General features: G+C 36.9%; 1 protein-coding gene across 1 annotated transcript in view; it reads right to left on the reverse strand.

Annotated features, from left to right (window-relative positions):
• Positions 1-18258, reverse strand: part of TENM1 (teneurin transmembrane protein 1) — a 1381582-nt gene that overhangs the window by 176303 nt on the left and 1187021 nt on the right. The window contains exons 18-20 of the mRNA XM_058291548.2: positions 15810-15929; positions 11516-11777; positions 8986-9253 (exon numbers count right to left, since the gene is read on the reverse strand). Of these exons, the coding sequence (XP_058147531.1) occupies positions 8986-9253; positions 11516-11777; positions 15810-15929 (650 nt within the window). The remainder of the gene's footprint in view (positions 1-8985; positions 9254-11515; positions 11778-15809; positions 15930-18258) is intronic.

The raw sequence follows: 18258 nt of genomic DNA on the forward strand, positions 1-18258 counted from the left end.
GTAAACACAGATGTCACCTTGTTAGAAAGCTAATGTCTCAGACTCTGTACATCACTTTAAGTAAATATGATATGAATAGGGCGTAAGAGTATCACTGTGGAAGGGAAAAGGTTTTCTGGTGGATGTGTGGGAGTGCTGTATATTATATATATACATTGCTGTGGTCTAGGACTCCTGTGAAGAATAGCTGAATAATTAGGGGGGGGGGAAAAAAAAAAGAAAAAAATAGGATGTGGAATTTTTTCAAGTCAACATTCTTTATCTAAGTTCTTTATCTAACTTTATCCAAGTTCTTTATCTATCCTTTAAACTCATCGCTATATGCCATTCCCTAGTAAGGGACCATGACATTATATTGGGCTTCAAATTTCGGGGAGTTCTGGATCACAGAGTGTTTCAACAATGGCAATGGAGGGATACTGGTATGGGATACCAATGACAGCTGATATATGACTGACAGGGAGCTGTACAGAACATATGTCCAGGGTGCATGGTAATGTTTGGATATACTCATAGTGGCAACAATTAAAAACCACAGTAGGGGCGGTACTGGGTTCCTGGCCAGTGGTGCTCTGTCGTGGTCCCTAGGGGAGCAGCGACAGTCTCCCAGGTACAGTGGTGGGGACCGGGAGGGAGTGAGGGTTCAACAGTGAGCCCCTGATACTAATGACTATGCTTGTGAGCTGATAAACCCAAAATAATAACAAGGCCTAGAGCAACTTTGTGCCTGGGAATTTCCTTCTGTCAGCCTTCATGTTACTCAAATGTTGCCAGTCTCGAAGCCAAACTCAGCATGTAAATGCAATGCCTTCCCCCCAGCGTGGGACATGACACCCGGGGATGAGCCTCCCTGGCAACGAGGGACCACTATCAACTACCAACTGATGATGCAACTGGAAAATGACCTTATACGGAAGGTTCAATGCGGATCAGCAGAATATCCATGTCTACATAAAATACCATGACTTTAAAATGCTGTTTGACCTAAAGTAAGGGGGAAATGGAAAGGAGAAATGAGTTTATATGGCTACGAGTTTCTAAAAAAGAGTCTGGAGGCTGGCAGAAGGTTTGCCCTCATGCACAACTGAGCAGAGTCAGAGAGACAGATAAAGCAGATACAACCCCCAGATATTGGTTCCTTTGAGGGCTAAAGAGACCCATGGGAGTTATGGTCATGGCCGATGGGGTTAACTACCAGGGCAGATGGCCCCTCTTTGGAAATGGTGTTTATGTGTGATGAATCTGGACTCAGATGGGATCTCCCTTCATAAGACTTTCATGCTAATGTGCTGGAGGTGCAGTTAATGTTGGGGTTTAAGATATATTTAGGGGATTTGAATCTCTGGACTGACAATGTGATAGCCAGATCCTGAGCCTCAACAGACTCCAGCACCTACAATCTGATTTATTGGACTTACCACACTCAGCTAAGATGGAGGTGAAGAAGGACAACCACCACACCATGGAGCCTAGAGTGATTACAACTGAAAATGGGAGGATTGCATCCAGCATCCAGGTGGAATCTGAGCCTCCTCTTGACATAAAGGTGCAATGGACACAACCAATCCAGTGTCCACATAGAAGAGGTGGCATTGGATTGGGAAAAGTGGACATAATGGACAAAGGGTATGGGGAAAGGCAGGAAGAGATGAGAGGTGGAGGCGTCTTCGGGACATGGAGCTGCCCTGGATGGTGCTTCAGAGGTAATCACCGGACATTGTAAATCCTCACAGGGCCTACATGATGGAATAGAGGAGAGTATGGGCCATGATGTGAACCAATGTATATGAGGTGCAGAGGTGCCCAAAGATGTACTTACCAAATCCAATGGATGTGTCATGATGATGGGAACGAGTGTTGTTGGGGGGGCGGAGAGGGGGGGTGGGGGGGTGGGGTTGAATGGGACCTCACATATATATTTTTAATGTAATATTATTACAAAGTCAATAAAAAATAAAAAAATTAATAAAAAAAAAAAAAAAAAAGAAATGGGTGGGTCAGGAATTCTTATTATCTGTTAGGGTAAGTAAAAAGAATGAGGAATCTTTTTAGCCATAGGGTTAGCCTAAAATCCTTGCTATAACTGGGACTGTATGAATGTTGGTCAAGGCTTATGTTAATTTCCTATTGCTGCTGTAACAAACTACCACCCATTTAAAGACGTACAACAGCACAAATGTATCATCTTATAGTTAAGGAGGTTAGAAGTCTGCAATGGATCTTGCTGGGCTAAAATTAAGGAGACAGCAAGGTTGTGTTCCTTCTGGAGGCTCTAAGGAAGAAGCAGTTTCCAGGTTATAGAATCCACCCACAATTCATGGGTCATGACTTCCTTCCCTCATCTTTAAAGACAGCAACTGTATTAGCCAAAGGGGTGCTGATGCAAAATACCAGAAGCCTGCTGGTCTTTATAAAGGGTATTTATTTGGGGTAGGAGCTTACAGATACCAGGCCATAGAGCATAAGTTACTTCCCTCACCAAAGTCTATTTTCACGTGTTGGAGCAAGATGGCTGCTGACATCTGTGAGGGTTCAGGCTTCCTGGGGTCCTCCCTTCCAGGGTCTTGCTTCTCTCTGGGTTCAGGGTTCCTCTCTTCCCAGGGCTTGCTTCTTCCTGGGCTCAGGGTTCCTCTCTTCCTGGGGCTGGCTTCTCTTTCTCCTGTGAGCTTACTTCCCAGGGTTCTATCCTAAGGCTTCAGCATCAAAGTCCAACATCATGATTCCAACAACAAAAACCTTCAACTCTGTCCTTTGTCATGCCTTTTATCTATGAGTCCCTGCCCCTTGGTGAGAAGGAACTCAGTGCCCTAATGCCATGGCCCAATCAAAGCCCTAATCATATCTTAATCATGCCCAGGTACAGACCAGATTACAAACATAATCCAGTATCTATTTTTGGAATTCATAACCATATCAAACTGCTACAGCAGCATTTCACCTTTTTATGGCTTTCTTTTGTAGTTATATCTTCCTCTAGCTCTTTCCTTTGCTGCCTCCCTCTTTCACTCTTAAGGACCTTTATGATTACACTGCCTCCACCCATATAATCCAGGAAAATATATTTGAAGGTCAGCTTAGCAACTTTAATTCCATCTATAACTTTAATTCTTTTTTGCTATGTAATATAGCATATTAACAGGTTCAGGAGATTGAGACAAGAACATCTTTAGTGGGCCATTATTTTACCAAAGACTATAGTAGAATTTCTGAATCTGAAGCAAATCTGAGAAGTATCATTCACAGCACCATTGTTAATATCTGGTGCAATATTTAGTCTGTTTCTTTTCATATTAATTAAGTGACTATAAAATATGATCAGGAGTACAAATATTTTTCCTTTATTATTGTTTAGATTCAATCATAACAATTAAGGTATCAGTTCAATGGTCACATATTTGATCTCTTATTACCCAAACTATCCATTGTCTGTTTTGTTCTTAAGGATTTCACAACCTATGTTTAAGAATGTAGATTCTCCAACTTCATTCTACCCTCTGTTCTAATGCTTTACTACTGTCAGTAAATTTTCTTAATCTCCATGGAGACAGAGAATGGTTAGTAAATGAAATTTCTTTAGTCACTTGAAAACCATAATTAAGTTACCAGAGACATACCCTATAAGGTAAAAAATAGATACTCCATCCTAGGTACTATGCCTGTAAATATTTTGGCTGTTCTCCTCAGCAGCCTTTTTCTTTCTCCATCTTAAAAAACATGTGTCTTCAAGTGCACAATAGACTCCATAAACAACATTTTTCCCTCCGTCTTTGGACATTTCTGAGTGGGTTCATTGTCATTTGCTTTTACATTTTATAGCAGAAATTCTTGAGGAAGTTTTGCCAGGAACACAATTTTAGAAATAGGAAATAAACTGACACCCATAAGCGCACAGGGATGGAAGCTTCACTATTGAGTCTTTGCTCCTCTGTGTCTTATTTTGCTTATTCAATCATCCATGGACATATTAGAAACTAAGTCACTAAGGACTCTTAACTAGAAAAAAGGAGAATTTAGAACTCTAGCACAGGAGGTATTTGAAAGGAAGAGATATAATGTACCTTATGTTTGAAGTAAGGTTGATAAAATGGTATACCTATTGAGGAAAACATTGTAGTACTTCCTCAATAAGTTTTAGATTCCAATCCATACATAATTCTACTCTTAGATATATTCTCCAAAGAATTGAAAATACATGTTTGAGCAAAAATTTGTACGTAAACATTAATAACAACACTGTTAACAATAACCAAAGGGTGGAAACAACCCAAATGTCCATCAACTGATGAATGGATAAACAAAATATGGTACATTCACACAATAGAATATTTATTATTCAGTCATAGAAGAAATGAAGTATTGATACAGGCTACAGTGTGGATGAACTTCAAAAACATTATGTTGAGTGAAATAACCCAGTCACAAAAGGCTACCTTTTTTGATCCTTCCATTATTTGAAATATCTAGAATAAGCAAATCCATCGAGACAGAAAGAAGATTAATTGTTGCCAGAGGCTGGGAGGGAGTAGAATATGTGTGCTTGCTTAATGGGTACTGAGTTTCCTATTGGGGTAATGAAAAAGTTCTGGGACTAGATAGTGGTGATGGTTGTACAACCTTGTGAAAATACTAAAAAAAACCCTGCAATTGTATACCTTAAAAGGGTGAACTTCATGGTATATGAATTATATTTCAATAAAGCTGTTAGTTTTTTAATATATATTATTAAGAAAGTTGTGAGCTTACAAAACAGTCATGCATAATGTGCAGAATTCCCATACACCACCCCTCTACCAATACCTTGCATTATTATGGAACATTTGTTATGGATTATGAAAGAACATCACCAAAATATTATTGCTAGCTATAGTCCATAGCTTGTGTTTGGTATATTTTTTCCATACACCTCTCTATTATTAACACAATGTGTTAGTATTATACATTAGTTATAGTTAATAAGAAAACACTCTCATATCTGTATTGTTAACAGATACCACTAATATGAACTAACTACAAAGACCAAACACATGGAGTTAAAACCCAGAGTATAATTACTAGGAGATAGGATGAAAGCTGGGAAGGGGTCCTGATGCTTGGGTATGTAGAATTTTCAATTAGCTTGACTGTAAAGGTGTGGAAATTGATAGAGTTGATCATAACACACTGTAGTGACTATAACTAACACGGTTGGGTATAAATGGGATTGTGGCTGAAAGGGGAGGTTTAGGGATATAAATGTCTTCTGAAAGAAAGCTAGAGAATAATGTAGAGACTATATAACATAGTGAACCTAGTGGTGGATGATGGTTGTGGATAATAGTAAAAATATAAGAATGTTCTTCTATGAACTAGTACAGACATACACCACTATTACAAGGTAGTACAAATTGGTGATGCATGGGAAAACACAATTAATGTAACTTATGGACTAAAGTTAAAAGCAATACTGTAATATTCTTGCAGTATTAATGTCGAAGAAGGTACTATATCAATGCTAAGGGACAATAATAAGGAGTATGAAGTTTCTTCTTTTAGACTAAGGAAAACATTCAAAAATTTACTGAGGCTATGACTACACAACAGTGATGAAAGTGAGAGCCACTGAGTGCACACTTTGGATAGGTTGTACAAGGCAGGGAACTGTATAACACAGTGGAGCTGTTATTATTATTATTATTTTTAAATAAGGAAGACTGAACTCCATTTATGCAAACCTTAACAAACAATGACTGCTAGTTATTGTACTGGTTAGTTCTTCATTCATAAGATTCAGGTATTACAGCTTAAGAAAAAAGTGAAAAAAATTCTGGCAAATCTTCTGAGGAGTGTCATAAAAAAATGGATAACAAAGACCCATGGAGTAAAGATAGAGGAATTTTGGATCATTCTACCTAGGGAAGCAAATGCTACAGATTATGTCCTGGTGAGAAGAATATGAGGCTTTAAGTTCAAATCAGTCAAGGTCTCAGCAGGAATCACATGTCAAACTTATAAGCATTCATTGCATAGAGTTGAATGAAGGGACTTATTACAGAGGCATGTGCAGGGTTAAAAGAAACAAGGGATGGTGATCCACTTAGGAACCAACTACAGTGGGATGTCTTCTAGGCTTGCAGAGAAAAGGGGATATAATGATGATAAAGAAACCCAGAGAGAGGGAGTTTGGGGATTTGGAAGAGGGGCTACTAGACAGGAGTTGCCATTTTTGAATATAGGCACTTCAATAACTGCAATGAAGCAGGGAAAGAGAAAAATATACTGATCTCTCTCTCCTTCCACTCTCTAGTCTCCAGTTAGCCAAACAGAATGGGAAACTGGAGGGAAAAGGAGTTTACTCAATGCAGATCACATAAAATAGTCTCTCAGATCAAACAACAAAGCAGGACAAAGAAGAACAGATAAGAGTATGTGTGTTTGCGTGTTTGTGTGTATGTGTCAGGGAGGACAAATGGAGCATAGCTAACACAGAGTGTCTGCCTATTGTACTCACAGCCCCCCTTCTTAGAGAAGCTGAAGTATTAAAAGCTTACATAAGCTCCAGGTTTTATACCATCTGATCTCAATACCCTGGCCGCTGTAAAATTGAAATAATAATACTAATAACAAACATTTAAGTTCTTACTATGTGCCAAGCACTTGACATTACTTCCTGTATTCAATCTGCATACCATAATGAACCTATAAGTAACATCCTATTTATGATACCCTTTTTATGAAGGAGTAAATTGTGGTCTGTAGAGATTAAGTAATTTGCCCAATGTCCTACAATGAGTAAGTAGAGAAAGGATGACTTGAACGAGGAGGGAGATGGCTCCAGAATTGTTCTCTTAATCACTACATTCACTAGAACAGAGATTGCCAGCAATCTTGGTGGTAGTTATCCTAATGGTAGAGCTCTGCCGTGTTAGAATATTCTATACTGCATGGTAACTGGTATCTCTCTCTGAAGAATCTGAATGGAAGATAAAGAGCAAGTCAGCAGACCATAGGGTGTGAGTAGCTGAGGGAAAGGGTGAGCAGTTAGTATGGCAAGAGAAGAGATGAGTTCAGTCATCAATAAGACTGATTCACCACTATGGGGACCAGAGGACTTATGGTGGAGAGCACAAACTCCAGAGCTGTTGCTGAGTCCACAGTGGATGCCAGCCTTCTAGAACTATAGTGTATCCTGAACAAGGCTGCAGTTCCATCAGGCCTGTTTGTGAGGCTGCTGACTTCTGGTTTTTTTTCCATGTGTCTTAACAGCAAGTCCCCATTAACTGAGGAAATCGGAACCTGTCCATATTCCTTTTTTTTCCTTAAAGATTTATTTATTTATTTATTTATTTATTTATTTATTTATTTATTTATTTATTTATTTATTTCTCTCCCCTTCCTCCCCTCACCCCACCCCAGTTGTCTGTTCTCTGTGTCTATTTGCTGTATCTTCTTTTGTCCGCTTCTGTTGTCAGCAGCACGGGAATCTGTGTTTCTTTTTGTTGCATCATCTTGTTGGGTCAGCTCTCCATGTGTGCGGCACCATTCCTGGGCAGGCTGCACTTTCTTTTGTGCTGGGCGGCTCTCCTTAGGGGCACACTCCTTGCGCGTGGGGCTCACCTACGCGGGGGACACCCCTGCGTGGCAGGGCACTCCTTGCATGCATCAGCACTGCACATGGGCCAGCTCCACATGGGTCAAGGAAGCCCAGGGTTTGAACCGCGGACCTCCCACGTGGTAGACAGACGCCCTATCCACTGCGCCAAGGCCGCTGCCTGTCCATATTCCTTGTATTCACATAAAGTCCAACATAAATGAGTTAATTATTTAAATATATTAGTGTTTGTTGGGCAAAGACAAAGAAGGGTCACCAGTCTTTTTTTTTTTTTTTCTCTTTCTCTCTCTCCCTATTTTCTTCTGGAAAGAACAAGAGGAAATTGATACACTGTAGTATAAGAAATATAGGTCAGCTTTATAGGAAATGTATCATGATAGACACTTCCAAAAGAGGATGCAAAAATGTCTCCTTTGGAGAGCTTTAAAAATAGTCTTCTCATCTGTCCATGAGTGATTTCCATGAGATACTGCCTGAAGGCACTAGGACCAATAATTCTCAAATGCAGGTCCACAGTCCAGTGACAGGTCCTTTAGGTCATTTTTACTGTCTTCCACAAAGTGAGAGAGTAATATAAACACTGATATTTGTCTGTCCATATGTCTGTCTTCCTGAGTGTCTGTGTTAGGTTGCTTAGTCATTTCTTAAAACAAACTAGTTTCTTTTTGGTGTTAAGGTTTTTCTTCAATATTAAATTATGGTAGTGGCAAGCAATAGTAGATTGTAGTGTGATATTTTTCTTTTAAAAATATTCTTACTTGGTAAAATAAAAAGTTGGAAAATCTGAGTTTATTTTTAAATGACATTTTTTGGAAAGAATGAAATATCTGAAAATTGTAGGCCCAAAGGGCCTCTTAAGGTCCCTGCTATCTATAAGCGTATAGATTTTAAAGTGTTGAGATAAAAGAAAATCAAAAGGAATAAGAAGGCAGGATGATTTTTTATTTAACCTACCAAAGGCACAAGTGAATAGAGTCCAAAACCATTTTAGACATAAAAGATAATAAGTGGAGATACCCATAAGTTAGAATTTTGTAGTTTCTAAGTGGAAACGGCAGTCTAAATGTCAGACTCAAAAACATGATCCAAAGAATGCCACACCAAAGGTCACAGTTAGAAAGCAACATTCAGCTCTGGGGACAGTTACAAGTCCAAATATTGTGTGATTTCACTAGTAAGCGGCCATCATGAAAAGGGTACTAAAATAATTTTGAAGCAAAAATGTGTGAAAAGACAACGCTAAACAGGCTGATAGGGAGTGTTTAAATGGAAAATGCCTTAGATCCTTTAAATAGGAAAAAAACCCATAATTACTCAAAATATAAATTATTATGCAACTAGTATTTTCTCCTTTGTGAACATAACACTGTTATTTACATAGAATTAGCTCAACATACCCAAAGCCTCTGCCAGTCCCCAAACCTTCTGTCCATAGATGTCTGTCTTGTTCCAGGCAAATGTGTAGATGAGATTAATTGCAGCAGGAAACCATTTCTGTGTGAGTCTCCCTTCCACGGCTACTTTGAGGTGTACTTTTATCATTCCCACGGGAATTGTTGAATGTGTCAGAAGGATCCGTAACAAGGTTTTATATCCAGGGGTGCGGCTGCTCAGGTAACTCAGCCTCACAAAGCTGGAAGGAATGGGGATCTCTTCCTGTACAACCTGAAAGAAAAAACAGTCGAATGGGCTCTTATCAAGGATATTGCATGCATTGTTGTCTTAGAAACATGCCATAGGAGAGGGCATAAAACATTCTATAGATGTCAAGGCATTTATTCTCAAATTTTTTTGAGCTGTAGGACAAGAAGTTTCAAATTTTACTCTGATTCTACATGGAGACAACCTGAGGATTGCTCTTCTTTTTCTCCTGCCTGGGAAGACTGCGAAAAGAACATTTTCATGTTTTCAAAAGTGTTCCAAAAATTTCTTAGTAGGAGCTGGAAAAGGTCACACTGATAAATGTCAAGCGATTTGGTACTATGAGCTCCTTTAAGGGGTCTATTTCTTATACATACATACACAAAATCTTGTTTGGTGTTAGTCATATTTCACAAAGCCTTTGCTGTAATTCTTATTCAGGTTAGGTTCTCAAAGAGGAAGGACTTTGGAAGCAGGCCCAGCAAGTGATATTTTATGACAAAGATTATGGTTTCCCTAAAATTAATCTTTACTGATGCCATCAAACTTGTCTTCTTTGGATCTTTGGAATGAACCTGAGGGGCAATTTTTAATCAAATTTTGCTTTCATATTTCTCTGTGCCTAGATGTACCAATAATTGGGAACAAGTTTCTCCAAGTTGGCACCTGTGACTAACAAGCAAATAATGTCCATTAATTCCTTTGAAAATTTATACTAAACCTTGGTCTCAGAGTGAAAATATCACTTGACTCCTTTAATTAATTGCCATTACTTATTTTTTTTTATTAACACAGATGGAGTTAAACAACCAAAAGTGGTCACTAAAAACTAAATCTTGTGTTCCTTGACTTTCATTTTTCAAGACACATCTGAAGAAAGAGCCCTTCTTATTCAACACATTAAAGGTGACAAGGATAGTGTGGATATTTTCATGCTTTCACTCATTTTTAGCTCAGAAAATTGTCCCCTCTTTCTCTTCCAAACTAGTGTGCCCAGCAGAACTAATTGTTAAATATATGGTGCCTCATATTGTTGCAGGATTTCTATTTATTCTCCTGTTTCTGAGGACATCAATCCTTCTTGTCTACATTTTCCCCAGGTTTTATTCCTCTACATTATCTATTTGATACCAATTTTCCATTGCTTCTGTCTTCTTAGATGACAGCTGAAGTAAAATAGTGATGGACAGCACAATGTTTAACCCTTTAATATTTCATTTCCCTAAGGAAGCATGCAATCCTATATCATTTAAAAAACTTTTGTGCAGAAAGAAGACCCATACTTCATAAAGATATATGTGAAGGGGTTAGTGGACCAATCCCATGCACTCATTATATACTGTCTTTTCTCTTTCTTTCTCTTTCTTTCTTAGGAAGACCTATGGGAAATATAGGAGGGGAAATTCTTTGGAGTCCTCTTCCTGTAGAGGACTATTTTTGAGTGAGCTTTTCCAAAATGGTATCCAAAACGGTATCATTTGAGCAGTGTTAATAATTTAATAATTGTTGTGATGGAAGGAAAACCAGCTCTACTTTGCAGTGCCCATTTACTTCTTCTTGAGCATACATCTTGAGTTCTGGATTTGTAAGACTCATGAGTCCATTTTCATGGCTTGCACATTTAACTGTCATTGAAATGATTCTGTAATGTGGTGGGAGAATTGTACTATGGCTATTTGAAAAACTTGATACTGAAATGAAAATATAGAATTCTCTATAAAGAAAAATTCTCAGGATCCTAAATATCAAGGTTCAAAAATATGTCTTCCTTGGCTATAAAGCCTGAATACTCAGAAGCAAACTGTTAAAATTTTTTTTTAAAAGCCATATATTCTTGAAAACCACCTTTACAAAAGCAGCTAAATGAAAGGTGTCATAACCTTTAAGAGCAATGACAATGCATGCAAATTAGTGATGGAAAAAAACTGATTTCTTAAGGAGCTTTAATTTCAGGACCACAAATGGTCTAAGTTCATTAATTATATTGTTATCAAGGATGAGCCAGTTAGTGCTGTCCTTTAGAGTGAGGTGTTCAGTAGACCACTGTTTGAGGTTTAATTCTTATAAAATCTTGTTCAATGTACTCTGTTCCATTACCACAGAAAGCACCCTCATACCCTAGCAATCACTTTGCCAATATGTGCCAGTGCTACTACATTGGAAAATGTTTCTTAACAAGTGAAGGGCAGCACACTTTAGGAAGCAATAGAAGGAATTTATCCATTCTTCACTGTTGACTACCCTATGATATTACGAATATATATATTCAAAGGCCAGTATACCTACCTGAAGCTCAGGAACAACAGTTCCCCTCTCTGGACAGGACCCTCCAAATAAAGTGAGTGGTGAAGGAAGTACAATAGGGTTTGGGCTGATAAGGTTGGAGATATCACAGGACGGTGGGTCTGATACAATTCTCTGCATGGTTACTTTTTCGACCACAATAAACTGATTCCAAGGCAACCAGAGTGTCCTCCTCTCAGACAGGAATGGTGATCGATCAAAGATTAAGGTGATAGAGATTCCACCCACAGCTACAAGGTCAAAACTGAGAATGAAAAATATAGGATTTTTTCAATCAAATTAAAAGTAAAGTAAAAAATAGCTTAAATGTATTGCTCTTTTCTTCTTTTGGGATTCAACTATATCCATTTGAAGTCTCTATTTTACAAATTCCCTCTAGCTATTTATTCCCTGGCTAACTTCTTTCTACCATTCAGTAACTACTGAAAAAATTTTCCATACCATCAGTTGATATTTACCCAGAATTTTATAAGGAATTTTAATACTATCCTAAACAAAATCACTGCATGCATTTCTGCAAAGTTAAATCTGATATAACTGTTCCCCATTCAGGTGTTAGAGATAAAAAGAAGACCACTTACCATTAAGCATATAATATAATGCATATATTAGACATTAACACACACACATACACCAAATTCTATAACATAACATAAAATCCAAAAGATGAAATATATTCTTTAGGGGCACAAACATAGTCCCAGAAATCAAAGAGTGTCTTTGAGTCAGCATGTGGAGAAAGATAAAAACAGAAGCAAATTGTTCAGTGAAATATGTTTGAAGTATACCATGCCTGAATCCTCCACATGGGGCTACCTGCTTTGTTTTCCTATTCTGCTTGAACCTTAGATTCAGCATTTTTAGTTCCCTCTAGAATGCATCTTGGTTTCATTTTGTAAGACAGATTGTAATGGACCCTGCTTATCTTAGCCAATAATGCCATCTGTACCTCTACTAAAGCAAGACCACCTTTTCTGTAAGCAAACCCTGTCCGTCTCTAGATGTGGTCTTTGACACAACTATTGCACTGGAGCAAAACAGACTCAGATTTCAGTTCATTTTGCACTAGATGGTTCTACCTTTCTTCTCTTTTAAGTAAAATGATGTATTTGAGATGTATTTGGAAGCATTCAAAAAACATAAAATACTATATAAAAGTAAAACAGTGATAAATTATTTTCATTATATCATAAAAATGGATAAAGGACAATATGGTGCTCCTTAATATTCAAAGCAACTTAAATTCACAGGAGAGAAAGGTAAGCAATTCCCTGAACTTAAAAAGATTTTTCTGTAAAATACTTTTTCAATTATAAAAAGCCCTGATAGGGGATCAGAATTAATTATGAACAGCTCACCACTCCCTTCATATGACATTTATTATATTTATTATAGTATTACCAATTGCATCTTGTTGCAGAAATCTTTCAGATATTAATAATTGGACAGTAATAAAGGATGGCTAATATTGTCTTTTTATGGCTACTTTTTCAGTCAAGTAGCTATAATATTAAGGCATTTTCTAAAAAGAGGATTTAAAGAACTGCATTAAATATAGAAAATAATCTAGGTTTCAACTAAAAAAAAAAAGAAAACTCAAATGGCTTATTTAAGACATAGAGGCTGAATGCATGATAATACAGGAGAAGTTTTAAGGCAAGTATAATGGGGAAAATCTTACACTACCAGTGAAGAGACCTTTCTTCTAGTTCGTGTTCTATGTTGATTTAACTCTGTGTCTTCTGGAAATTTTATTTGCATCACCCAAACCTCAGCCAATTCCTTGAAATAAATCTTTTAATACATATATACATCCAATTGGTTCTGTTTCTCTGGAGAACCCTGACTGATACACTGTTCCCACCTATCTGTCATGTTCAGTAGATGCTCTCTGGCTGACATAGTGATTGGCATGGAAGTGGATATGTAGCCAAAATCCGTGTAAACCACTCCAATGCCAAATATTTAATTTCTTCAAACTTTTAGACAGCCCTGACTTCCATTCCTATCCTTCCTTCTGCTTTGTATATATCATTTGGTTTCATGACCTAAACTTCTGGTTCTTAAGGGAATTTGACAAGTAACTTGTGCAAATGTGTGATAATGGGTGTAATTATTTCCACATTTCACATAACATATTTGCATTTAACAGAAATGTTGGGAGAGTCAGTAGCTTAACCCAAAGCGATGATACCGATGATACCGATTGTGGGAATTACAGGCCCTGAGGCAGATTGGTGGGATCGAGGTTAGAAAACAGGAAGACCCTTTGAGCATCTCACATATCACACTCTGTATACTGGGTATCTAAATGTTAATCTCAGCCTCTCTGTAGTCCTTTTGCCCTCAGATATAGTTTCCTTATAATTTGTTACTTTGAAATGCACTTAGTTTGAAGTAGCAACAAGTAGAGATATGTAAATGAAAACTCTTACCATGCTGTCACTTTATGTCCAAGAGATGACTGTGGGAAAGTCTGCTGGCATTTGGGACACATATTTTAAACACTTACACCCTTTATGGAGCCTGAGGGGACAGTTATTGCCAGAGGGGACTCTGGCTAGTATCTGTGATCTACAGAAACCTAGTTCTCACAGTTAACTCAAAGAAGGAGGGCCATGGCATTTTACTTAAAACTAAAAACACAAAAATAACAACAAAAATCGCCCTTTTCAATGTTCTCTGTAATCTGAAAACAGAAAATTTTATACTTTTTAGACATCAAGATTCTTTTAAGTTATTTTGTGAATATCAACTAATTCACTAAAACCTTTGCATGCAAGCTAAGAAACTGAGGGCCCAATAGTTCTCCATGGAAAGTCAGAAGTCTTGCAGGGCATATTCTATTTAAAGAAACATTCATTTTTCAATTTCAGGCACATGGTTGAAGATGCTGGGTAAGGGAAAGGGTAGTTTTGTGTATCAGTTCCTAGTGAGTGAATTTCCAAAATTCCATCATTCTATCTAATTGGGAGGCAGGTCCATTTGAATTAGTAGAAGCTCCAAGTATGGAATATTTCAAAGGAAATGCAATCTTTATTGCTCTCTCTCTCTCACACACATATATAGATATTTAGACTACTTGTTAACAAAGTAGTTCTGCTGAGCTCGTTATAATGAATAGATAGCTAATCAGTTATTACCAATATAATTTACACACAAACAATTCATATGATTTACTAAAGTCCTTAAAAACAGTTTGGATTCTAAGTAGGTTAAAACTCTTCCTAAATATCTTATTTAACTATTTTTATAAGCATTTTCTTGACAGGCAATTGAAATAAAACAAATTTTCTGCATAGCCCAAGTTGAACAATTAACGATTCTAAAGTGGTTAGGACTAATAACATTTGATTGTAGGTTCTTGAAATGAGATAGTCTTTCAGACCATGATAAGGCTCCAAGCCAACAGGTTCCGTTATGTGAACCCTGAAATAGTTTGTAATGAGTAGGACACTTTAAGGGCAGCTACCTGGAGACCAGAGCACCTCAAAGCCATCATTACAACAGTCCTGAGAATCATAAATAGGTGCCTTTGAGCTGGACACATGGGCCTATTGATTCAAATATTCCGAGCAAATATCTATCTAAAAGACAGCAAAAAAATGTTTTTGTGAGAAAAACCTTTCCCATTATGAAAAGATTAAACCTAGTGGTCTTGTTTTCCAGGTCTCAGAGATCCTTGGGAAGCCCTCTACTGAGTAGCCTGGTGTTTGATGCTTAAAGTTAAATCACTATAGTTATGTAGACACCATTTCCTTTTATTCTTTTTATAGAAGCTTCCCTGTTCAGGTTGGCCATGCTTGTTAATCAGTTGTGGCCACTAGTCAAATAGGCAACTTGTGGAGGACATTTTTTTAATTGCCTTAATTAATGTTGTTGAACTCTGTACCTTGGGAAGAAACTGTTTATGACACCATCATTTCTGAAATATTTGAGGGTTATCATAGAACAGCCTAAGTGCTCCATTTCCTGCATCATTTCACTGAATTTTGAAGCTGTATTCATGAAAGCAATTAGACAAAGGATAGAAAACTTTCCTTATGGTCAGACTTTCAAGAAGAATTGAGAGTAATATTGAAGGATTAGAAGAGAAATTTGGTTTGAATTAGATGGCAAATAAAGGAAATAAATACCACCAATTATTTATCTATTCAGTAGATACAGCTGGAAGGAATATAGATTTCCCATCACTGTCACATTTGAACCCCGATTTTAACCATGGCTAGAAGTCAGTACTTAGCCCCAACAATGATCAGAAGCAATATTGACATACCTTCCATCTTGCCGGCTGATGGTAAACCCATAATCACTGTGATGCAAGAAACTAACATTCACCCCCACTAGAGGGGTTCCATCTACAGCTACCACTTGGCCTCGAATCACACAGGCACGCCTGCAACACAAAACCCAAGGCAAATAAAAAAGCATGTTGAAATTAGATTCAAGAAGTCAAGTTGTATAATCTTTGGAAAACACAGTCAAGTATAACAAAGAAAACAAGAATTTCACTAACCAGTAATAACTACTAATAACATTTTGGAGAGGGCATATATATCATTTTTACCAATCAAAATTGAGATCACACTTGGTATAGAACTGTATCCTGATATTTTAAAGTTAACATCTTAAGAACATTGAGCCAATATAATTAAAATTTTCTTTATATATCATTTTCTTATTATATAAATATTCCTTTAAAATAATATTCCAGAACTGGTTTAACCTATCCTTTATTTTAGGAAAGTTAGTTGTTTCTATTATTTTTCTGCATTATTATTATTTCCTGTTATTTCCTTGGGAAAAAGTCCTAGTTGTGGAAGGACATTTTCTTTTATCAAAATTTAAATTAATTATATTAGTTAATTCAAGGTAACTTTGTGGATGTGACCATCTGCTTTCTAGTTCTTAACTCTCTAGGGGTAATTATCAATATCATTTTGTTGTGTGTATTTTCTATGTATTAACATACATAGATATGAACATTTTTTAAAGTTCTTGATACATATTACAAATGTTTTTTATTTCTGGAACAACAACAGCAACAACAAAATCCAAAACACTTGGCTGGGTGAATTTTAAGAGATAAAATCTTCAAAAGGTTTTTCACCAGGGCCCACTCTTAGACTTGGCTGCCCTGAACTCTAGAACATGGAGGTAGCAAGGCTGAGGAAGTTTCGGCAAGGTCAACAATTTCTCCTAAGGAATCAAAAATTTTTCCACCAAGTGGAATTCAGGGTATTCAAGGCAGATCAAACGTGGGTTGAGAGGAGCCAGTTATTAGGGCAATATGGCTTCCAGTGCAATCTTAGTAATTCTACCCTGGAGTTATATATTTTTCTAACGAAATTAGCAAGTCAAAGTAATATGTCTGAAGGCTCATGGCCACAAATATAATTTGAGGGAAAAAAAACTCTGAATGAACAGAAGACTCATGGTTACTAGCCAAAGCCTATTTTATATGTTATAGCCAATAAACCCCACAACCAAATTCTAATACAATCAAAGAAATTGGTTATAAGTTATGGTTAATAGGATTTATTCTGCATTACCTAAGGCCTTCTTCCAACACCAATTACAATCCTTTAAGTATTACATAAAGATAATTAGCATATTTGTTACTATTAATGTTTCTGTATATTGGGATCTCAGACTAGAATTCCGAGTTCTATAACAGAGATCAGTAGCTTTCTTCTTTCCAGTGAGCTGTTCATTTTATGAATTATGTAAATTATGGTTCTAAATGGTATGAAAATGGAATATTGGCATTTACTTTGCCATATCTTATTCTTCCAGTCTCTGTATCATTTTGAAATCTTATTTGTTCTAAGTGAGAAGACATTTGAAATCAGTGAATTCTGAATTTTGCACAAATCCTGAAGGATCTGGTCCCAGGTTCTAAATCCAAGAAAATAAGAAAGGAAAATAAAAGGATTTTTTGTCTGGTTTTATACAGTAAACCTTTGGAGATTTTTCAAAAGGAAAATTTGACAATTTGGTCACAGATTAAGCATAAACAAGTTAATAAAATCTCTTTCAATAATAAAAATCTCTTACACAGGACTTCTATACTATTAGGGCCAGAGGGGCTGAAAAGAGACTGTGTTAGTGAAACCAAACTGCTTGAAAATTAAACATCTTTATCTGATCCCTAAATGCTATCGGCTTTTCGGAAGGGGGTGAGATGGGAAACTATTTCTGAATTTTCCAGGGCTATCCCATTTAACAAGGTGGCCTTTGCAACAATCGTGCTTACCTAGGTGGTTGCTGATTTCCAAACAGGCAAGATTCACTCATTTTATTTGCTTACACTAATCTAGACATTCTGTCTTTCCATAGTTGTTCTAGCTTATTTTTGTTTTTATTTTCTCAAGCCTAGTTGGCATTACTTCCTCATATTTTATAACAGACATAACCTGTCTCGTCTCACTGCTGCTATTTTATTTTCTATACAGCTTATATTTATGAAAGATCCAACCTGGTGGGTGAAAGTCTCAGAAAAATCATTATACTCTTTGTTTCCCTTGTATTCCTCTCTTCTTTCTTTATATTTCTCATTTTGAGTACTTGTGTTTTGATACTCTTGCTCTTTAATACTCCTCATATATTATGAAGCACACAGATTTGTGTGATAAGGACTCATCAAAGTCATCAATTTTCAAGACATTGTCTTCCTGTTCTTCTCATTCATTCACTCTTCATCATTCACAAATAATGTGCACAGA

This window comes from Dasypus novemcinctus, chromosome X (genome assembly GCF_030445035.2).
Source record: "Dasypus novemcinctus isolate mDasNov1 chromosome X, mDasNov1.1.hap2, whole genome shotgun sequence".
Taxonomy (NCBI): Eukaryota; Metazoa; Chordata; class Mammalia; order Cingulata; family Dasypodidae; genus Dasypus; species Dasypus novemcinctus.